At 40.0% G+C, this 23,709-nt stretch overlaps 1 protein-coding gene across 3 annotated transcripts in view; it reads right to left on the reverse strand.

The window, feature by feature from the left end:
• Ttk (TTK protein kinase) overlaps positions 1–20,763 on the reverse strand; it is a 34,851-nt gene extending 14,088 nt beyond the window's left edge. The window contains exons 1-14 of one of the 3 annotated variants that reach the window (XM_070010111.1): positions 20,635–20,763; positions 19,228–19,404; positions 18,725–18,881; positions 15,637–15,859; positions 14,770–14,876; positions 11,766–11,909; positions 11,192–11,306; positions 10,968–11,040; positions 10,781–10,875; positions 9,907–9,994; positions 8,608–8,728; positions 5,981–6,126; positions 3,124–3,257; positions 1,931–2,048 (exon numbers count right to left, since the gene is read on the reverse strand). In XM_070010111.1, coding sequence (XP_069866212.1) covers positions 1,931–2,048; positions 3,124–3,257; positions 5,981–6,126; positions 8,608–8,728; positions 9,907–9,994; positions 10,781–10,875; positions 10,968–11,040; positions 11,192–11,306; positions 11,766–11,909; positions 14,770–14,876; positions 15,637–15,859; positions 18,725–18,863 — 1,503 coding nt within the window. In that variant the 5' untranslated portion in view covers positions 18,864–18,881; positions 19,228–19,404; positions 20,635–20,763. Of the gene's footprint in view, positions 1–1,930; positions 2,049–3,123; positions 3,261–5,980; positions 6,127–8,607; positions 8,729–9,906; positions 9,995–10,780; positions 10,876–10,967; positions 11,041–11,191; positions 11,307–11,765; positions 11,910–14,769; positions 14,877–15,636; positions 15,860–18,724; positions 18,882–19,227; positions 19,405–20,269; positions 20,350–20,634 lie in introns of those variants that run through there. The other 2 variants (XM_070010109.1, XM_070010110.1) reach the window with 2 other exon arrangements.
• Positions 20,764–23,709: the final 2,946 nt, after the last annotated feature.

The raw sequence follows: 23,709 nt of genomic DNA on the forward strand, positions 1-23,709 counted from the left end.
GATTGGGAATGTGGTAGAGTGCTTGCCTACTATGCATGAAGCCCTGGGCTCGATTCCTTGGTACAACATATACGAAAAAGCCGGAAGTGGTGCTGTAGTTCAAGTGGTAGAGTGCTAGCCTTGAGCAAACAAAGCTCAAGAACAGTGCCCAGGCCCTGAGTTCAAGCCCCAACCCCAGGACTGGTAAAAAAAACAAACAAACAAGAGACACTGCTGGGTCATGAAATCCACTCCTGGGTCTTCGCTCTGCTTTCCCTTGAAAGCCCAGTTTGGTGTCCTTTCTCATGGACTGACTGCTGGCAGTACTTTTATTTTAGTTTAATTATTTATTCTGCCAGTCTTGGGGCTTGAGCTTTGTCCCTGAGCTTTTTTGTTCAAGGCTAGTGTTCTACCGCTTGAGCCAAAGCTCCAGTTCAGGCTTTCTGGTGATTAATGAGGGAAGAGTCTCACAGACATTCCTGTCCAGGCTGGCTTCCAACTATGATCCTCAGATCTCATCCTCCTGAATAGGATTACAAGCATGTGCCTTGGGCACTAGGCAGTGTTTTAAATAATTCCAGTTCATTCTAATTCCATGTAAGTCTTCTGCCCAGAACATCCTGTCCCCTCAATGTGAGGGGTTTTCAAGCTGCTAATCACACTCTCTACCTCCACTGCTTTAACCTCTTCCAGCTTCCTAGTCCTACCAGGGTAGAACTGGAGAGGCCCTGAAGAAGCTGGGTGTTCTGACCTTCCCTTCTGCACTCTGACCTTCCCTTCCGCGAGCTCCGCTGCACACAAGCCTCCTGACATGGGCTTCCTCTTAGACTGTTTCTCTAGGCATTTCTAATGCATAGGCAAATCTGATCACCTTTCTTTTTTTCTATTATATTGTTTCAATCCTCAATATACCCTCACTTCTTTTCATAGCTAATAGAAGCTTGTCAGCTGCTTTTATACATTATTTTAAGGTGTGGGAACATGTACATATCCTACACGGTACCATTTGACCCATCTTCAATACCATGCAGTGCTATTGAGTACATCCACGTGGCTGTCCAACCACCATCCATCTTCAGAACATTTTCCTCCTTCACACTAAGCAACAACTCCCTGTCTTCCATTCAGCTCGGTAACCACTCTCCTACTTTCTGTCCATTTTTTCATCAATTGGTTTTTATAGGTACTTGTTCTTTTTCTCCTGTTTCATTTCGGTAACAACTGCTAATCTTATTATGTTCTAAGTACCATGAGGCACAAATATTATTAATATGTTGCACTAATGTAACTTTACAGACGTTCTATGGGTAAGTAGCCTCATTTCACCATTTCATTAGGGTCATGAAATGGGTGTGAAGAGTTTGGGAAACTTGCAAGAGGTGAGGCCAGGATTCACATCCAGGGCCTGTGTCTACGAGGCCCATGTTTCTACCATTCTCAGGCTGCCTCCAAGAGGTGACATGAACTTACTGTATTGTTAGTGTCAAGTACTGGATTTCTTTATGGAAACAATGCAGTTGTCTCACCAGTATTGTTGTTGTTGTTAGTTTATAATATTATACTGTAGCAGTACATTTGGTTGCTGATAGTTTTGAAAGAGTTACTTTTCTAAATGAATCATTAATCAGCGAATGAAATGAAGCTGATTATGAATGGCTGGCTTGAATAAACAGAAGAGAAAGAAACCTCAAGAACAAGGGAAAATTGATCCAGAGGTTCACATGGAACGCTGGGTCCTGATTACCAAAAGCAGCCTCAATTCATGTTTTCAGTAAGAAACCGCTCACAATTCAGGAGTCATCCTTGGGTGGGAAATCCAAACGGTTTTTTTGCCTACTGGGAAGGATGGACATGTTACTAAGACCTTTCCTGACAACTTGATCTTATAAATACAAAATCTAGGAAACTGGCTATGCCTTCTGGTAAACATTATGAACAAAGCTCATCGAACCTGTAAGTTTTGTAGAGGAGTAGCAGGAACTTGCTGCTGGAAACAAGTGCGCTGGCCATAAGGAATCGATGACGGATAGGCCGGTGGCAAGTCATTCTTTACAACTGGAGTTCTAAAACTAGAATGATTTCTTCATTTATAAGTTGAATTTTTTTTTTAAAGAAAATAAGATTCTGATTAAGTTCACATATGTTTTAAAAGGCTGGTAGTAACTGAAAGTTCTACATCAGTCAGACCACAAGTTCGTTTTCATAACACAGCTGCTATATATTTATTCTAGTTTCTTTACCACCAAATATTTTAACTTAGGGAATTCTTTCTATAATGGTCGTCTAGAAATATCTGACAGCCAATGACATCCTCAGAGGAGCTTGGTCTCTGAGTCTGTATTTGCTCTACATTCATTTACATTGGCTTCGCCTTGTTTGCTATTACGCAAAATCTAATGCCACAAAAAATACCTGCCTTATTGTCTGGTTAGCAATCTTCCTTTAAAATATGTTATATACAGTAAAATAATGAAAATTACACTGAAATTGTATTAAGTAGATAAGGCCCTGGGCTTAAAATTTTATGACCACTAAACCATCTAGCTGAAGGTTATCCAGTTAACTGCAGGTTATTTCTGTTCTCTGGAAGGTCATTTATTTGCTTTTATTTTAATACTCCTGTGTTTTCTTTTAGTGAAGACTGACAATTTAACTTCTTCACTATCCCTCATCCCTATCCACTTAAGTCTTTAACTCCTTCAAACACTTTAAGAACTATGCGAACTATACAACAAAATCTTCCGTGGAATCATCACCTTCCAATGAACACCTCCCATGCTAAAATACTAAAAAGTATTTATCCACTTTTGTTTTACTCTCAGAATGCTAACCTCCTTTACTATCGTTTTCTCAAAATGAGATCTCCATCTAGCAATGCATGGTTGTTGGGGATTGCATCCATTGCTTCAGACTGTAAATACTGACTCCAACTAACACAGAAGACTCTATTTGTTGCAATCTTTAAAAACATGTATTACTGCAACTACCTTCACATGAACATTGCATAGATGGTAAAAGCAAATGCTGAGAAAGTGACCACTTGCGAAGTCTTTAAAGTAACAAACACATGCAGATCTATTTGGTCCCACAGCCTGTCTTCTATTTTACCACTCTGAGTTCTGAACAGGTGCAAAAAGTAATTACCAGCTCATGTAATCATCCAAGGTATCTCTACTTGGTGTTTTACAGATAGACTTTGGATCAATCCATTTAGGTGCGGATACTGATGGTGACTGCTTTGAAATGGGCAAGACAGGTTGTTCAATCGTGGCACGTTTCTGCTAAAAGAAAAATTTAAATGCTATGACCAAGTTTTCAGATGAGTCACACAACAGCTAGCAAACATAACCTTTAAAAGAAAATAATAAAACTATTATGAATACGAGAAGCATACTAAAACAGGTGGGCATATGTGTTTTGTTGACTTTCAATAACTTTTTAGTTCAATTCTTTTACTCCACATTCTTAAACCTAACAGACTGCTCAAATTGATTACGATCATCAGAAAAGCACACAAAACTGTCTTAACAAAATAGGACCTGAAGTCATCTCCTAATCAGATACATTATAATGTATATTGAACTTCTGTAACTAAGACAAATGGTTTCCTTCAATGGTACAACAGGTCTATTAGCATTGATGAGGACCTGGGTTCACTCCCCAGCAAAAACAGAGTTCCTTAGTAAAACTACTAATGTGATCAAATACTAATTATTTAGCAGAGAGAGAAAGGAGAGAAAGAGAGAAATAGTAGATGCCACTGTGTGCTCCTCTTGTGAGAGATACACAACCTGCAGATTTCAGCTTGTTACAAACCCCACATGATAATGAATGCACACTGTCTACAGCCTGGAGGCAGAACCTGGCCTGCCACCTATTTCTGTAACAGTTTTTGGAACAGGGCTATGTCCATTGGCTTACACAGTTTGTAACTATTTCATGCTCTGATAACAGAGTTGAGTAGGCGAAGCCTACCAACCCTCAATTTACCAATCCCTGCTCTACAGCATCTGAAATACTTTAGAGTGCTTAGTTAAACACTCTACATCTACAGATGTTCACTTTAATTTGGGGAAAATTTTACTCATTAAGTAGTAACTTGCAGGTAGTTTAAAAAACTGACTTCTATTGTAATTTCAACCCGTTTCCTCCATATGCTTTCAAGAATCACAATAGATAAATCTATCCTACTTTCTACACTGAAGTCCTCAGTTTTGAAGATAGTTGGTAAATCTCTTTTCCTGGGTAAATTTTCCCTTTAAGATGTGTGTGTACACATACATACATTAGAATTATGGTATGTGATTAAGAAACCTGTAGAAAGATAAAGGAAAACAAAATACATGGGTAAGAATGGGATAGTTGCATTTGATATTTAGCAGTCAGAAGTGAAAAATACAGGAGTGAATAGCTGATGTGAATGAAGGGAACGGTTGTTAGAAGGAAGAAGTTAGGGACCAGTGATACACAGGGTGTAGAAGACAGCAAAAACATGGCAGTGATTGGGCTTTGAGTGACCCACGGGCTCATTTCTTGATGGAATGAATAGGAGTTGCTAGGATTTTCAGGGGTGGAAGAACCAAGTAAGGAATATGATGATGTTATCTGGAGGGAAGATGCCTCAGAAGAGTAGGCTGTTTGCAAGAAAGGGAGAATGAAATAGGGTGGACAATAGGAGCTCATAGCTAGAAGGAAAGAGCAGCAAGACAAAAATAACCTCTCCATGAGACAAGATTACGGGACCAACAATGGATGCAAGAAACTGGTTGTTGTTTATTTTCTATATGCCCAAGAGTTTTCCTAGTCACCACTGTCTAACTTTAGAATCCTTTCGTCACCCAGAAGGCATCCATTTGCCCATTCCTCCCATTCTCCATTCCCCAACAACTACTTGTCTACTTTTCATGTCTATAGATTTGCATCTTTTGATTACTTATGCAAATAAGATTGTACAATACATGGCTTTTGCTGATGGGCTTCTTTCACTTGGCATGGTCCAAAGGCCCATTCATATTGGAGCCTATACAAGTACTTCAATATTTGTCAGTGAATAACATTCCATTCTATGAGCCCACCATATTACACACCATTAGCAGATATTTTGTCATTTCTACTGTAGGGCAATTATGAAAATGTCATAAGCATTTATGCACAAATAATGTGGATATGTTTTCAATGCTCTTGATTATAAACCTAGGAGTAGAATTAATTAGATCATGTGAGAACTCTGTGCATACCATTCTGAGTAACTTTCAGACTGTTTTCTAAACTGAATATATCATTTTCCACTCCAAGAGAATGTTATAACTCTCTAGATCCTCACCAACATGTTATTGTCTCTGATTACTACCACCCTCATTGGTATGAAGTAGTATATAACATAGTTTCAATCTGCATCTTTCTAATTACCTACTATGTTTTCTTTTCTTTTTTTTTTTTTTTTTTGGGGGGGGTCCGGTCATGGGGCTTGAACTCTGGGCCTGGGCACTGTCCCTCAGCTCTTCAGCTCAAGGCTAGCGCTCTACCACTTGAGCCACTGCGCCATTTCCGGCTTTTTTCTTTTTCTTTTTGCTTATGTGGTGCTGAGGAATCGAACCCAGGGCCTCATGCATGCAAGGCAAGCGCTCTAGCACTGAGCCACCTTCCCAGCCCCTATGTTTTTTTTTTTTAACACAACACCCCTTCTGTAAAGAACCGTATTTATACAAACAAGTTAGGGACTAGTTTTGGGCCACAGGCTTTAGTTTATCAACTCCTGTGCCAAACACATCAACAGTCTAGAAATACTACTGGAAATAAATTCAGTCTGATATGTTTTCACTATAGCTGCTATTTACCATTGTATTCCAAATGATTTTTTTAAAGGCATTTTTATAAGGAAACTATCCCACGATAGATGGCACATTAAGATTCACAAATGAAAACATTTAACCAGATCATCAAAATTCAGACATGCATATGAACAACAGCAAAGCTGAACTTTAAGGGAAAAGAAAGTTACCTCTGTGTCAAGCTTTGGAGTTGCTTCAGGAATATGCCGCTGATTTGAAAATACAGGGTTCTGGTTCACACATTCTGACTTTTTCATTGACTGCCACTGTTTCTTTGTACTTCCTATAATCTTTGGATCTTGATACTCTTTACCTTCTGAAATTAAAAAGTAAGAATAAGACAGGTGCCAGGGGTTCATGTCTATGATCCTAGACACACAGGCTGAGATCTGAGGATCACCCAGACAGCAAAGTCCAGACTCGCACCTCCAATCAACTCTAGATCAAAAGTGGAGCTATGGCTCAAGTGACAGATCACTAGTCCTGACCAAAAAAAACAAACAACAATAACAACAAAAGTTCAGGAACAGCACCCAGGCTCTGAATTTAAGCATCAGGACTAGCACAAGGAAGGAAGGAAGGAAGGAAGGAAGGGAGAGACAGAGAGAGACAGAGAGACAGAGAGAAAGAAAGAAAGAAAGAAAGAAAGAAAGAAAGAAAGAAAGAAAGAAAGATTGAAAGAAAGAAAGGAAGGAAGGAAGCAGAGAGACAGAGAGACAGAAAGACAGACAGACAGACAGACAGAAAGAAAGAAAGAAAGAAAGATTGAAAGAAAGAAAGGAAGGAAGGAAGGAAGCAGAGAGACAGAGAGACAGAAAGAAAGACAGAAAGAAAGAAAGAAAGAAAGAAAGAAAGAAAGAAAGAAAGAAAGAAAGAAAGAAAGAAAGAAAGGTAGGAGACAGACAGAAAGACAGACAGAAAGAAAGACAGAAAGACAGAAAGAAAGACAGAAAGAAAGAAAGAAAGAGAGAGAGAGAGAGAGAGAGAAAGGGAAGAATGTGATAAAAACATAAATAAGGCCAGGTTTGGTGGTATTCTGTAGTCCCAGTTACATGTCACAAACTCCCATCAGATTTTTGTTGTTAAAAAAAGGAAAGAAGCTGGGCGCTGGTGGCTCATGCAGATAATTCTAGCTCCTCAGGAGGCTGAGATCTGGGGATCGTGGTTCAAAGCCAGCCTGGACAGGAAAGTCAATTAGACTCTAATCTCCAATAAACCACTCAGAAAACCAGAGGTGGAGCTTTGGCTCAAGTGGTAGAACACTTGCCTTGAGCTGAAGAGCTGAGGGACAGGGCCCAGCCCAGAGTTCAAGACCCACAATTGACACACCAAAATAAAAAAAAAGGAAAGAATTTTTATCAGAGACCCATCTTTGATTTAACTGCTGATATTTATCAGTAAACAAATAAAATGTACAAATATAGATGTTAAAGTCTTGCTAATGAAAGGAAGATAATTTGCCTATAATTTATGTTATGTTACAAGGGCCTATAATTTACTTATAAGGGCATTATAAAAAAAAGGCTCAATATTATATTTATGCCATATAAATATGATAATCTTATTCCTTTCATGTTAACAGAAGAATTCTACATAAAATACTAGCAATTAGTATGCAAAAAGATGATAAAACTATATCCACATGGAGTATTCCTAAATTCAAAGTTTACTTACTTGAAAATCAGTGTAATTTGTCATAACGAAATAGGGAAAGAAAATGTATGACTAACTTAACAGATGCAGAAAAAGCAGTCACAAGTACTATTAGTGAACTAAATATAAGACAGAAGTCTAAAATTTACAGCAATCATTAAGATACATAAAATCTTCCCTTAAAATAAAAACACAACAATGTTAATTATCATCTTTTCCTTTTTTTGGGGGGGGGGTCAGTTGTGGGGGTTGAACTTGGGGCCTGGGTGCTGTCCTTGAGTTCTTTTGCTCAAGGATAGCACTCTACCACTTTGAGCCACAGTACCATTTGCAGTTTTCTGGTAGTTAACTGGAGATAAGAGTTTTATGGGCTTTCCTGCCTGAGAGGGCTTTGAACTGTGATCCTCAGATCTTAGCCTCCTGAGAAGCTAGTATTACAGGCATGAGACACCACTGCCCGGTTCTATCTTTTCTATATATCATTTTACTGAGGGTCTTAGCAACTACGGTAAGACAAAACCATATACCTACATGGAATTATCTAATTTATAACAATTCGAAGAGGGAAAAGGGTCTCTTCAATAAATGCTATTGAGCAAATGGATATCCACTGGGGAGGGGGAAAGAGTATTAAAACCTGATCTTACACATGTAAAGTTATTAAGTTCAAGTAAAATGTAAGTCTAATTGTGAAGTTACAGTGACATCTAAAATATATGAATGTATCTCAGAGCTGAGGAAAATTTGTTTAAAAACACAAAAAGTATCACGAGGCAAAGATTACTAAATTAAAATATATTAAAATTGGAACCTTCTTTCTATTGCAGGAAGTATGACTCAAGTGATAGAGGAAAGTACCCGCCTAGCAAGCATAAGACTTGGGTTCGTATGCCAGTATAGCAAAAAATAGAAAAATAAGTAATATGAGTGTTTGTGTGTGTATCAGATGTCTCTAGGCTTTTGTTGAGATGACTTCAGAACCAGTAAAGCTGTTGCCACTAATGAAGCAGAACAAACTACTATTATTGATTTTTCTATATATTAGTTATATATACCCTTACATCACAGCTCCTAAGTAATCTTTTTTTTTTTTTTCTCAAATTGTAACATGGTCTTCTTAACTAAAGAAATAAATCACTTTTACCTTCTAATTTAGTTAGAAGAGTTGGCTCAGTTTTATTCTTCAGGGTTATCGAATCAGTAAGAAATTCAGAATTCTTTTCATCTGATACTACAGGCTCCTTGGGATGGATATTTTGAACAGACTGTATATAAAATGCAAAAAAGAAAGATTTAGAGTACCATCAACAGTGAAAAGCAAAATTAACTATTGAGAACAAATGAGAACTACCTAAATTACTGAATAGAACAATAGCAAGATTATAAAGATAAATTTAGGACATTTGCATTGCAATAGACAATATTACTCAATTGCTAAATGTTTGCTACATATTATTTAACTTACAAGAAAAAGTATTAGGTAGTTAGTAAGAGTCTAACAGAATGCAGACCCATGACAACAAAACATTGAAGTATTTCTGTTTCCATGACAGTACTTTCGCTATGCCCTTTCCCACTCCCACCCCCAGAACTTGGTTATCTGACACTCTCACTCACTAACTGCAGCTCTACACCATCTGAGCCAGGCCTCCAATCCTTGCCTTTTTTTCCTTGTAATGCTGGGAACTGAGCCGAGGGACTTGACAGTCCCAAGCACTCTACCAGTGAGCTGTATTTCCCAGCCCAGATGGCTATTTTATTACTAAAAACAAGTACATTAATAAAAATCAACATTTGTATAACTAGATAGTAGCTATTCTAGTAGTAAACTTCTTACACAAGCCTATTCTCTATGAGAGCTAGAAGCACAAAAAAACAAATAAAATTTAATACATAGGTCACAAAAGCAAAAGGTATTCACACAGACTATAAAACTGAAAAGACTCATATTTCTATGTCAGAGTAAGTTTAAGCCAAGTATAGAAGATTCCTAGAACCCCTAAAAGAAAATAACAAAAAGCAGACAGTGCGTGTGGAACTAAAATAATTTTCCATCTGTGAACCAGTAAGTCAGACTTGACTACTTATGTCCCAACATACTCTCTAGTTGTTGTGTGAGATGTGGAAACACATCAGAAAACACATTTGGCAGTAACAACAGCTCCTCCAGCAGCTCCCAAACTCAAGTCAACTACTCCAGAGAAACACAAAGGCCTAATACATGCTCCTCATGGTCCCAGAGGTGATGGCTGACCCTTGCTCTGCGTCATTAACGGCTGAGGAACAGTGGAGGACCTGTGCCCCACTCGCCACTGGTGGTCTCCTTACAGTTTTGCCAGCACTGTTGGAAATACTTAAACCTCCATCCCTGTCCCCAAAGAAAACTGCACAAACCCTTCATCAGGAACCCTTGCTTCCTATCAAGATAAAAGAATCCAAATACCTTCAAAACTCTTGATTCATAGGAATCATTTCCACCAGGTTTAGATCCAGACACAATCAAATCTCGGCATTCTGATCCAGAATTCTGTCTGTTACACAGGAAATAAATCATTTCAATATTTAATTTGAAGTCAATATTTTCAATATATTTTTTCCCTCTTAAGCCTGTTTTTTATTTTGTATAAACTATAGGAACCGGGAATTTTAACTCTATGGATGATAGCAGACTTTATGCTTCATGTTGATTTTTTTTTTTTTTTTGCCGGTTGTAGGGCTTGAACTCAGGGCCCAGATGCTGTCCATCCTTATGCTCAAGGCTAGCACTCTAACACTTAAGCCATAGGGTCACTCCTGGTTTTTGAGTGCTTAACTGGAGATAGGAGTCTCATGGGACTTTTCTGTCCAGGCCTGCTTTGAACAGCAATCCTCAGATCTCAGCCTCCTGAGTAGCTAGGATTATGGGCATGAGCCACTGGCACCGGCTTCAATATTTAAAAAAAAAAAATGTTTCCTAACTTTTAAATAGTGCCTTTAATAAATACTTCCAATGAGTGAAAAACAAAACATTTCTCTACTCAGCTTTGCTTCATGATGGCACTTAGGAACTCAGAAACGTATTGCTGGGCATTGTGGCATATACCCGTAATCCTAGCATTCAAGAAGCTGAGGGAGGAGAACAACAAGGTTCCATACCACCCTGGATTACATAGCAAGAAAGAACAAAAAGAAGGAAAAAAAACCACAACAAAAAGAAACTCAATAACTTCTAATACTGAAGGAAAATTTAATCACAATTACTGTTGCTAAGTTAAAAATTAAAGACCATTCTTCCGTAAATCTTTAAACAAATTTAAAAAGTTAAAAGTCCAACATACCTTTTTTTAAAAGCTGGCACAACTGAGCTATCCATCTTCCCTTGATAATCTGGGCTGTTTAGAAGGTTAATTGGAACTCTTCCAAATGGGCAAGACTGAAATGGTTTGAAAGATTAAGTAACCAGTAACCAAGAGACAGGGATGTGGCAACTATCACCTTAATCAAAGCAGACTCAAAGTAACTTACCACTTTAGTTTTGTTAGTTTGCTTCAAAGGATTTCGAGGACCTATTTCTGCCTCTTGTGAGGGTATATTCTCTCTAAACAGAAAGAAAATGCCTCTACTTTTTCAAAGAATGTTAACATGCATTTCTTTACTGCTACACATCACTATCACATTTACAAGCAACTGTATCTGGAGATAATTTACATAAATTATGAGCATGCAAAGAATCAATGAGGTTTTCTTACCCATTAAATAACCAGGCTTTAGTGGCCAGTCCTCTGGAGTCACTGCCAATGTCCCTATTCGGCACATGTCCAAGAGAACCAGAGGAGGATTCTTGGGCTGTTAACATGGTAGAACCTGTGAAAACATCCAAGCTATGATCAAGTTTGTAAGGACATTAAAATAAAAGAAGAAATTATCTTACTTAATTAAGAATATTTTTTAAAATCAATATACAATAAATAACTGGCCTCATGCAAGATACATAGACAAGATGTTCCAAGATGATACTGTCCAATGACCTTGTCAAATCCTCAGTAAGTACATAATGGTCTCCCTTGAGGTAAAAGCAGGCTCTATATCTAAAAGGAAAAGGCCAGCCCTGGCTTCAACAAAGTTGCTTTTTAAAGTTTTACCAATGAAAGTGCGATCACACACACACTCAAAAATTCCAACAAGGGGAAGCCTTTTTAACTTCTAAAAGTCTTCTATCTTTTACTATCTGCAATTAACTTCTGTTTTTCTACAAACCACTATCCCGACTCCTTTTGCAACCCTACTTGCCATGGAAAGGCAGCAGCATACACTGAAAGTTACCTGACAGACTCTTCTTCTCCTCCTCTGAAAGCAGTTGCTTTTTTTTGAGGTTTAGGTTACATATGGCAATTTCCAGCATTTCCAATGGGACTGCTCCACTTTCCACAGCTTTGTGCAGAAGTTGTTTACTTTTTCTGAAATTACCTAACAAAGTTAAACAAAAGGAAAACCTGTTGTTTTATGCAGCATACCCCAAATATTTCATTAAAACCTAAGAAAAACTTATTTCTTCCAAGATTCATAGCAAATAGGAATGCCTCACTTCTTGTGCACATAATCAACTCTCTTTGGCTAACAACAATTCATGTTAAAAATAGTTTCAACAGCCAGGAGATGGTGGTTCATGCCTGTAATCCTAGCTACTCAGGAGGCTGAGATCTGAGGATTGCAGTCAAAGTTACCCCAGGCAGAAAAGTCCCCAAGAGACTCTTCTCTCCAATGAGATTCTTATCTCCAATTAACCACTCAAAAATCAGAAGTGGAGCTGTAGCTCAAAGTGGTAGAGTGCTAGCTTGAGCTTAAAAGAGCTCAGGGACAATGCGCAGGCCCTGAGTTCAAGCTCCACAACCAACAACAACAACAAAGAGCTCAACACGTAAGAATATACAATTGACCTATTGGTGTAGTCAATTATTGTGGTCCACTGTCAGAAGTTACAAAAAGCACAAAGCAGTACAAAAGAAAAAGCAAAGTCCAACTACAGCAGTTAGAAAAAACAAGAGGTAATTCTGGATGTTAAAGTAGTTCTAAGAGCAGCTTATCTCTTACAACCGACTATAAAAGTATCTTTCAAGCTGGAGACTGTGGTACACACCTGTAATCCTAGCCTTCTGGAAGGCAGAGATCGGGAGGGATAACAGTTTGTAGGTTAAAAAGAAAAGACAAAACAAGACCCCATCCAACCAACAAAAAGCTGGCCATGCAACTGTCAGCCCAATTACAAGACAAATAAAAATAGAGGGATCTTGATCCAGGCCAGCCAGACTAGAAAGATAAAAGGTGAAACCCTCTTTGAAGAGTAATGAAAGCAAAAGGGGCTGGGGTCTAAGTTGTAAAGCACCTGTCTAGAAGTATAAAGTCCTAAATTCAAACCCCAATACCACAAGAATCATTCACAATAACATTCAGACATAAAAACAAGGCTGACACCTTTTTTTTTTTTTCTGATTATGTGGTGCTGAGGAATCAAACCCAGGGCCTCATGCATGCAAGGCAAGCGCTCTACCACTGAGCCACCTTCCCAGCCAAGGCTGACACCTTTTGCGAAAAGGAATCATCCATCAAAATGATCTGTGTAAACTACTTTGTACAACTATTTAAATATAATAGTTTTAAATGACCTATGTCAACATTTCAGCTGTAGGACTCAAATTACAAAATAGCTGAGCAACACTGATTATTGCTTGACTACTGATAGTGATTAAATCCACAAATTTATTGATAGTGATACGATCAGAATTTTAGGTCAACAAGTTTAGACAAGAGGTAATTTGAGAGCTTAAGATCATAGATCCCTTTGAGAACCTAATAAAAGATTAGTAAGAGGAGACACTGCATGAGTGCATGCATACGTGCACACCCACCCACACATCAGACTCTACACAGGATCTTGAGAAGTAGTACATTTCCTAGCAACCTATCTATCACTCCTGCTTAGAATAATGACACATGCAGATTTGCGTATACTGCTACATTGTGGTGTTTTTTTGTGTCCAAAGATGTTAAGTTTTACAATTGCTCTTGAAAGGTTATAACACTTCCAAAAGATTTTTAAGTAGAAGGGAAGGATACAAGTTGTAAAGGCCTGGTGACCAAACCTACAATTACAAAGGGATGAATTTAGGGGACAGGAAAAGGAATAGCTTTTTGTTTGCCAGCCCAGGAGCTTGAACTTTGGGCCTGGGCACTGTCCCTGAGCTCCTTTTACTCAAGGCTTGTACTCTACCACTTAAACCACAGTGTCACTTAAGCGTTTCCAGAGTAGTTTAATAGAGATAAAGAATCTCTTGTACTTTACTGCCCAAGCTGGCTTTGAACCATAACCCTCAGATCTCAGCCTCCAGAGCAGCTAGGATGACAGGTTCCCCATCAGGAATAGCTTTTTAACAAGCACCCTGACACTACACACAATAGACTGAAGAAGCATTAAGATTAGTTCATGAATAAACATCTCCATAGGTCAAAGTTCATCGTCTCAAACCATCTGAATTGTATAATTCTCTTCTCCAATCCTGGAGCATATGGAGTAATGAACAATCGCTGGGATTGTGCCAGCAAGGATGTTTATCACAGATTAGTACCTGGGACCAGAGCAGAGCTGAAGCACGAACAAGGCAAAATGACGAAAAGAGCAAAGACTAAAGAATGGCCAGACTAAACGTGATTGAGGTAGACATACCTGATCAAATTCAAAAAGCCCAGACTACTAAGAAACATAAAATGTTTTTATTGTTGTATATGAAATCACAGTTTAAGTTCTGGCTTAATCCCCCTATGTCCTTCACTCTACAAATACTCAGGAAAGAAACAAGTTTCCTTTAGATATTTCCTGAACCACAGCCTAAACACTATGTTCATGCTTCTCTCTCTAGATCATTGCTTATAAACACAGCACCTAGTATAATGAGCTTCCGTATTTATGCTCAAGAATCACCCACCTTGGGGCTGGGAAGGTGGCTCAGTAGTATAGTGCATGCATGAGGCCCTGGGTTCCATTCCTCAGCACCACATAAGCAGAAAAAGCCAGAAGTGGCACGGTGGCTCAAGTGGTAAAGCACTAGCCTTGAGCTGAAGAACTGAGGAACAGTGCCCAGGTCCAGAGTTCAAACCCCACAACCGACAAAAAAAAAAAAAGAAAAAAAAGAAAGAAATCACCCACTTGGCCCCCTGACTAACTTGTTTGTTTTTTGGCTTAACTCTACACAGATGATTTAATATTAGGGTGTTAGTAATACAAAAAATGATGCTTCTTTACTGAAAGGTAAGTTTGACATTTTCAGATTACCTTGAGAAAGCTCATACTGTGCAAAAGATATGTGCACAAAAGCAAACTTCTTGCAGTTTGCTCTGGCCATCTGAAAGTAGTCACGTGCATCATCAGGCTCTTGAATACTGGAATAGAAGATCAGAGTTAATTTCCCTTCTTCTAAAACAGATACCACTACCTAAACTTGCTAACTTTTTTCCCCTCAAAGACCTAAGGTATTGCTTTGCTGTGTGTATAAAATTCAAAGGTAAGTTATTTCTTTAAATCTTTAGGCAGTCTAAAACATGTAACTTTTTTGGAAACATGTATATAGGAAAGTTTGTGTTAGTCCCTTCTAACATAAATTAGTTTGCATTAAAAAAAAAGTCATTTGACAAGTTTCACTTTTCCTCTTGGCAACAGAGTTAAAATGTTAAAACTCTTTTACTTAAAATGTAAGAGAGTTATTCTTATGTGTGTATATGTGAAGCTTGAACTCAGAGCTCAGACACTGTCTCTTGAGCAGTTTTGCTCAAGGCTAGCTAGTGCTCTACTGCTAAAGCCAAGGTTCCATTTTGAGCCTTTTTGGTCATTAAACGGAGATAGGAGTCCCAAGGGGGCTTCTCAGCCAGGCTGCAATCAAACTGCAACCCTCAGATCTCAGCCTCCTGAGTAGTTAGAATATAGGCATGAGCCACCAATTAAGAGTTAAGGCTGACACTTAACCACTTTAAGCCACAGTGCCACTTCTGGTTTTCTGGTGGTTAATTGGAGATAGGAATCTTAGTCTCACAGACATTCCTGCCCAGGCTGGCTTCAATCCAAGATCCTCAGCTTTCAGCCTGCTGAGTAGCAAGGATTACGGGGTGAGCCACTGGCACTGGGGAAGAGATGTTCTTTACTTACGCTTTTAACTCAGCAAATCTCGTTTGAATTTGAGCAAAACTCTCATTTTTTCCATATTTATCAGGAGGTAGTGCTTCAATAGCTTGACTGTAACGACCAATCAATTTATTTAAAAGAGCGTCATCTAAGGGGGCACTGTTTTTCTCTAATTTGAGCAAGAAATTCAACCAGTCCTCGGGGTTGTTCGCCATCATTATAATATGGTTAACAGTTCCTGAGTTATCTGGAAGGAAAAAACAAATCAATATATATATATCACATCAGGGATGGACAAAAAGCAATGCCAAATTCCATTTCTCCTTCAGATTATGGCTAAATATTTGCAGAATCAGTTTCAATGTCCACAAACTCATTGTAGTAAAACTTAACAACTCATATGGGAAAATTCTCTATCAATCATTTAATTCATTAAAAATTCAGAAACTTAACACTTTGGTATATTTTCTTTACCAGCCTACCCATCCAAGAATATTTCCAGATACCTCAAACTTACTTGCAAAACAACTAAACAAAATCCGCTTTGCAAACTATTAAAAAAAAGGTGACATTATTTTTTTTTCTTCCCCCAAGTTACCAACGTTTCTCACAGAGGCCTTGCTAATTTTCTGGTCTCACTATGCCCTTTGGAATTTTTTTTAGCTATTCTTTCCTTTGTGGAACCCTAACCTATAGAAACATCAAAACTAAACTTCAGATATAATTTTTACATTGTAATGCATTTTTACTTTATTGTTGTTTTAAAATCTTAGATATTCAATGGGTGAAATCTGATTAGTGTAAACATGTATACAGAAGTAACAAACGAAATGCTCCCCATAACTATTACATGCTTAAACAAACAAACAAGAAGAACAACCTTGAATGTCAGTTTCCTATTTGGAAATATTTGGGATATTTTAGTAATTATTAAACAGTTTTAAATTCAGATAAGTTCAGATTTTCCAGAAGCTATCATTCCTTTTATCAGATTTAATAACTTGAAGCAAAATCTAAATCTATAATACTGCAAGCAAAACTAATTTGTGTTTTCTACTAACCACAGTGCATTCATTACTTGTCATTTTTGTTTTAACTGTAACTTGGCCTGGCTGTGGCTGTATAGCTTTGCTAACAAATTGGTTAGTGAAGTGTTTAGAAAACTACAGGGGAAATCAGGAGTCTAGTTCCTCAAGCCCCAGGGCATCTATCCTTCCTCCTATTCATACAACACAGAGTACCAGTGTCATTGGTATGCAAAATATCACCAGAGGCCTTCTAGACTGACAAATCTGGAAGTGAAAGTACTTGTTCCCACCACCTCATAACTTTCTCCTGCACTCCAGGTCTAAGATCTGCATCTTGAGCACAAGACTGCTTATAGTTTTGAGCTAAGAATCAGTAGAGGTGTGGGCAAGTACCCAACTACCTTGGCTTACAAGCTGTGAGACAATCTAAAGCATAGTAATATTCTATTAAGACTTAAGAAAAGAAAAAAAAGACTTTTTACACTGTTATTTTCTTGGTTGGATCCCCAACATGATTAGATCACACCTTTTCCTGATAACTTACTTTTAATTCCTCAGCTATTTAATGGTTAGTAGTGAGGAAATACATCTAGAAGTCACCATTCAAATGACCTCACCAATTTGAAATATAATAAACCAGGCTTCTGCACTAATACTTAAAAAAATAAAAACAAAAACCCCTAAAACTAGTGTATTAAGCTTTGGGCACATTTACTCTTCAGCATTCAATAAATGTTTTGAGCGCCTACTGCATACCAAGTATCATTCTATTCCACATAACAAAACAGACCAAAAACTATACCCTCCTAGAGTTCATGTCCCAGAAGATAATAACCAAAACCATAAGTTAATCGCATACAAAATGACTAGTACCATAGAAACAAATAATATAAAGAAGAAAAATAGGGACACATATTGAACAGGCAAGTTAGAGAAAGCCACAGTGAAATGGCATTTACAGAGACCTAGCGGCAAGAGGGGGCAAATATTTGGGCATAGTACTCAAGGCACAGGCCAAAGAAAAAAGGAGTGGGAAATGAGCTGCTCTAGGATACAGAGAGACATAAGAAAGCCACTATGTCTAGACCAGAGGACAGAAACAAATAACAATTGGCCAGAAAATAATAAGCGAATTCTTCAAGTACTTGATATCAAACTTATTTTTAACTACTAGAATTGGTAAGGCTTCAAGTCACATACACCAAAAACAAAAAACAAAAAAAAAAAAAAACAGACCTATTGCTGAATCTGGACAGTAATGGAAGTGCAAATACCTCTAAGCACTTTAATAATAGTATCTGTTTCTCTTCATCTCCCTCCCATTTACAAATCTTCCCTTTCTTACTCTCTGAGTCAGGTTTCACTATGACCAGTACTGGCCTTGAACTTGCTCTACAACCCCAGCTGCCTCAGGACTCTATACACCCCTTCCTCAGCCTTCTGGGATTAGAGGAGCACTACTGGCACCCAGCTGATTTTTTTTCTTCTATTCCCTCCTTCCCCTCTGCTGGGGTTTGAAAAGGACTTAAACTTGCTCAGCTAGCTAGCTTGCCTGGTGCTCTGCTGGTTATTTTGGAGAGGCAGCATACTGAACTTTTCTGCCAGGGTTTGTGTCCATTTGCCACCCTCCTGTTATCAGCTTCCTGAGCAGCAAGGATTATAGGTGTATGTCATCAAGTACACAGCTGAGTTTTAATTTCTTTACCTTTTTTTTTTTGTCTGACACCAAGAATCAAACTCAGTATTTTGCTCATACTCAAACTCACTTATTGGCTAGCACTTTACCAACTAAGCCATGCCTCCATTCCTGAATTTTAATTTAAGAAAGCAGACAATTTTGAAATGTTTCTAAACAGGTTAAAATATAAAGTTCACTTTAATACATGAGCATCCGTTACTTAAAAAATTATATTAGCACAGTTGTTGACATCTCATTCCTTTACTTCAGGGACATGCAATAAATGGTTATTTTTTAAAAGGGGAAGTAGCTGGGTAGTACTTGTAAAACATATTTGAGTCCCTGAGTTACACTCCCAGCATCTCTCAGTAAATAAATGGAAGATACTAAAATAAAAATAGCTTACCTGTAGTATCAGCAGAGACTTTAGTCAAGCTTAGATCATCACTAAGGCCTTCATTTTTAAATTTATTCTTAATATCTCTCACTTTGCTCATGATGGAATCAATGGTCAATTCTCTGCCACTCCCATCTTCAGCCTCCATTTCTAAGGTGCAACTAGTCTTTTAGAACCCAGAAGAAAACACATTAATTTTGAGAGCATATCTAAATGCAGCTATTATTAAATTATCTGTAGGCATATCTAAATGCAGCTATATTACTACTTGTGAGCACATCTAAATGCACTTATTATTAGACCTAAGAGAAATTATTATTAGAGATTAAGAGTTGTGTGCCCCAAAGCAACAGTCATGGTCTGTGATTTATCAGGGAAGTTTCAGGAGGCCAAATGCACCTTTTCTTCCCAATATAACTTTAGTGAAGTTACATTCTTGTGTGGGTACTGGGGCTTGAACTCAGGGTCTTGACACTGTCCCTTAACTTTTCCTCTCAAGGTGGTTCTCTTACCAGTTGAGTGAGTCACACCTCCACATCCAACTTTCTGATGATCAACTGCAGGTAAGTCTTAAGGACTTTCCAGCCCAAGCTGGCTTCAAACCACCATCCTCATATCTCAGCCTCCAGAGTGGCTAGGATCAGAGGCGAGTGCCACTGGTAGCTGGCAATGTTACACTCTTGAAGTCACTGCAAGACACAAAATTTGCTGTCCTCTTTAAACTTTACAATTTCCTTCCACACGCTTGAAGGTCTTCCTTTCAATTTCTCTGGACTTACTTTCTCTGGCTATCTGCACATTTTGAAATTCATATATGTGTGTGTATGTGCATATCTATGTATACACACACACATATATATCCTATTCTCAATAGATAGACACAGGATGTTTGCATGGATTCTCGGAATGACAAATGACAAAATGAATCCTTTGGATACTGAGATCAACTGTTTCTTTAGTCATCTACTGTATTTGATTAAACTTCACACTGGTAAATTTCCAAAGCAGAATATGAACATCACCGCCCTTTCCTGGTGATGGAGCCCTCTGCACATTTGTTCTCGAGTATATTTCGTAGACTCTGACTTGCTACCTCAGTCCAATACCTGAGCCTAAGGTACTTCCACAGTAGTGAGCACTTGGTCACCTGCAGGCCCGAGTATTAAGTAAGCAAACTGCCTGCCATCTTTCTCCTGTTCCACCCCATCTTTGTTATTTATTAAACATCAACCGGGTCACTCGGGGTCACCGAGAGGGATGTCTTCCGCTCTTGGGATTTCACAATAAAGAGGCCATCGAGTGGGCCGCGGGTTCCCTCCCTACCTCTGGGGTGGGATTAGAAGGTTCTCCGAGCCGCCGCGGGCCCCAGATTGAAACCGGCAGGACCCACGGGGTCGACGGGGTATTGCAGCGGCGCGGCCCGGTCCGCACCGCCTCCCCCATTCCCGCAGCGCCCCAGGCCCACAAGGCCGCGACACCTCCGCTCCTCCCACGGCTCCTTCACCGCGCCCCGAGTCCGCTACTCGGCCCCTTCATCCCCCCCGCATTCCTCACCGGCCAGCGATGCCCCACAGACCCTAGTCCGGCCGCGGCTCCCGGGGCGCGTCCGCGAGGCTGTACCGGCCTCCCGGAAGCCACAAGGAGAAAAAGGTGGAAGCCACACTCCGCCCCGTAAACACGTTTGAATTACCCCGCCGTGATCGCCGCGGCCTCCTATTGGTCAAGGCGCGCCACGTGGCAGCGTCTGCAGCGATTGGCTCCGGCTCCTGGGAGCCGCACCGCCCCCTCCTCCCCCCGCCCCCGCCCGGCGAGCCCTGCCTAGGGAAGACGCTCATCCGGACCAGCACCGCTCCTGTGCCGCGCCTGAGGGTAGAGGAGGAGGGGTGCGGTGAGAGGAATGGGGTGAAGGGTGGGGGTACCGAATCGGGCTGGTGTTCCTGGCGCCACTCGGCTGACTCTCCCGCACTTTCTAGTTCAACCAGGCCTAATTTCTGCCGGGGAGGTGGCTACCACACCCAGGTGACAGAAAAATCCGCATACGAACCGCCGGAATGTAAGGCAGCGCTCCCGCCCTCCCGCAGCCACGCCCAGCCAATGGCCACGCCCCCTTCTTATGCCACGCCCCTGGGCCCCGCCCCCACGCCGCTGGTCCTGAGTTACGGCGCCCCTCCCTCGCCGCCCCTCCCTGGTCATCCCCAGGCGTGCGTGGTCCCGCCCCTCCCTGGTCATCGCCAGGCGTGCGTGGTCCCGCTGCTGAGCCTATGGTTTCTGTCCTCTGAAGAGGAAGGCCCTGCGGAACCCGGATTCTGACAGGTGCTTTGCGGCGGGGGTGCCCGCCTTGGAGGCCTGGTTCCCCAGCCTGCCTGAGACTCCCACTTCGGCCCCCTCCGTCCAAAGCCTCGAGATGCATGCACGTTCTCTCTTCCACATGGCACAGATGGGCAGGACCCCACATACAGATTACTCCTCCATGACTCGCAACGCTTAATTCCGTGTAAATATGCTAGAAACGGCTGATAAGCGGTACTATTGGGGGAATAATGACCCCCATCACCCTGTCCTCAATGCATTTGTAACTTTCAGAGAATATTTTTGATTTGTAAGTGATTGAATCCATGGATATGGAGCCCATAGCAGAGACCATTTGTCCTGGAATAGCTGGTGGCTCACACTTGTAATGCCAGCCACTCGGGGCGCTGAGATCTCAGTTCAAAGCAAGCCCAGCCAGAAAAGTCCACGAGACTCGTATCTCCCAATTAATCCAAAAACCCAGAGTGGAGCTGTGGCTCAAGTGGTAGAGGCCTCAGACTGCAACACTGAGTTCAAGCCCTGCTACTGATGCAGTGAGGTGGGGGAAGGCGGAGGTGTAGGGAAGGAGAGATTAAAATATCTGGCATCTCCAAGTACTAGTGGCTCACACCTGTAATCCTAGCTATTCAGAAGGCTGTTCAAAGCCAGCCCAGGCAGGAAAGCTTGTGAGGCTCATCTCAAACTATCAAAAAGCCAAAAGTGGAGGGGCTGGGAAGATGGCTCAGTGGTAGAGCACTTGCCTTGCATGCATGAGGCCCTGGGTTTGATTCCTCAGCACCACATAAGCAAAATGAAAAAAGCCGGAAGTGGTGCTGTGGCTCAAGTGGTAGAGCGCTAGCCTTGAGCTGAAGAGCTGAGGGACAGTGCCCAGGCCCAGAGTTCAGGCCCCACGACCGGACCCAAAAAAAAATTAATAAATAAATAATTTTTTTTTTAAAAAGCCAAAAGTGGAGGGGCTGGGAAGTTGGCTCAGTGGTAGAGTGCTTCCCTTGCATGCATGAGGCCGTGGGTTCCATTCTTCAGCACCACATAAGAAGAAAAAGCCGGATATGGTGCTGTGGCTCAAGTGGTAGAGCGCTGGCCTTGAGCTGAAGAGCTGAGGGACAGTGCATAGGCCCTGAGTTCAGGCCCCACGACCGACAAAAAAAAAAAAAAGAGAGAGAGCCAAAAGTGGAGCTGTGGCTTAAAGGATAGAACACTAGTCTTGAGCAAAAGAGCTCAGAGACAGCTCGTGGGCCCTAAGTTTTGTGCCCAGGACTGACACAAAAAGAAAATAAATTATATGGCATGCAACTGAACAAAATACCAGATACTCAGCACCAGAAAATGTAACTCTAAGTGAGGGAAGGTTACCAATCAGTTGTAATACATCCATCTAGAACTAAACAGTAAGTATAACTATATTTCATAAATTACTGGAAGCTATCGACATGTTACAGAGAAATGCAGAGTATGTAAAAAAAAAAAAAAGACCCCAGATATATGTCCATAGAGAGGAAAAATACAATGTCTGCAAAAAAACTTACAGGCATAGGATTAGCAGGAGATTTGTCTCTGGGAAACAAGATTGATAACTTGAAAATACAGCAATACAAATCTGTATCGTAACTTTACAACTTTGAGAGGGGTGAGAAGTGAAGTACTGGAAGGAAGGGATAATGGGAGAACAACAAAGGAGGGAGTATCAATGCTCAACAAGAAATTGCCTTACTCATGTAACTGTAACCCCTCTGTATAGCATCTTTACAATAAAATAAACAAAAATTTATGGTACAGGGAGAAACAAAAATGGACAAAACTTCAGGAGTTGTGGAGCAATGTAAAAAGCCTAATGTGCATCACTCTGAAGTTTTCTCAGGAAAAGAGAAATTGAAAAATATAGTTAAGAAGCCAAAGTTTATGCAACATAATGAAAATATAAATCAACAGATTAAAGAAGTTCAGCAAGTCACAAACAAAAGTTGATTTAAAAAAAAAACTTCATTTAGGTACTAATTGAATTTTTTTTTTTGAAACTGACGATGAGGAGAAAAAAATCCTAAATACAACCAAAGATTAAAAACACAGTATATTAAACATAGAAAAGCAAAGAAGATAAGGCAGGAGAAATAAGAGTAATAGAGGATTGTAAATATGATCATGTTACATGCATGTATGGAGCTATCACAATGAAACTCCCTTAAACTCTATAACTAATATTCACTAATGACATAAATAAATACAAATGAATAAGAGAAAAATAACAGCAAATTTCTTGTCAGAAACAATGTAAGCAGATCCATCTGTAAAAAAAATCACTCTAAATTTGTATATAAGAAAAAAGTCATGTTAGAATTGTATATGGAGGGGCTGGGAAGGTGGTTCAGTGGTAGAGCGCTTGCCTTGTATGCATGAGGCCCTGGGTTCGATTCCTCAGCACCACATAAGCAAAAAGAAAAAAAGCCGGAAGTGGCGCTGTGACTCAAGTGGTAGAGTGCTAGCCTTGAGCTGAAGAGCTGAGGGACAGCACCCAGGCCCAGAGTTGAGGCCCCACGACCGGACCCCCCCCCAAAAAAAGAATTGTATATGGAGATAAAATGTTTATTGTAAGCAAAAATAAAAATATTTTCTGACATATGAAAACTAAAAAAATTATCAAAAGGATTACAACACAAGAAATATTGAAGAGTTCTTTAAGCCAGATA

The sequence above is a fragment of the Dipodomys merriami genome, unplaced genomic scaffold (assembly GCF_024711535.1).
Source record: "Dipodomys merriami isolate MVZ:Mamm:240054 unplaced genomic scaffold, mDipMer1.0.p SCAF_8, whole genome shotgun sequence".
NCBI classification, from domain to species: Eukaryota; Metazoa; Chordata; class Mammalia; order Rodentia; family Heteromyidae; genus Dipodomys; species Dipodomys merriami.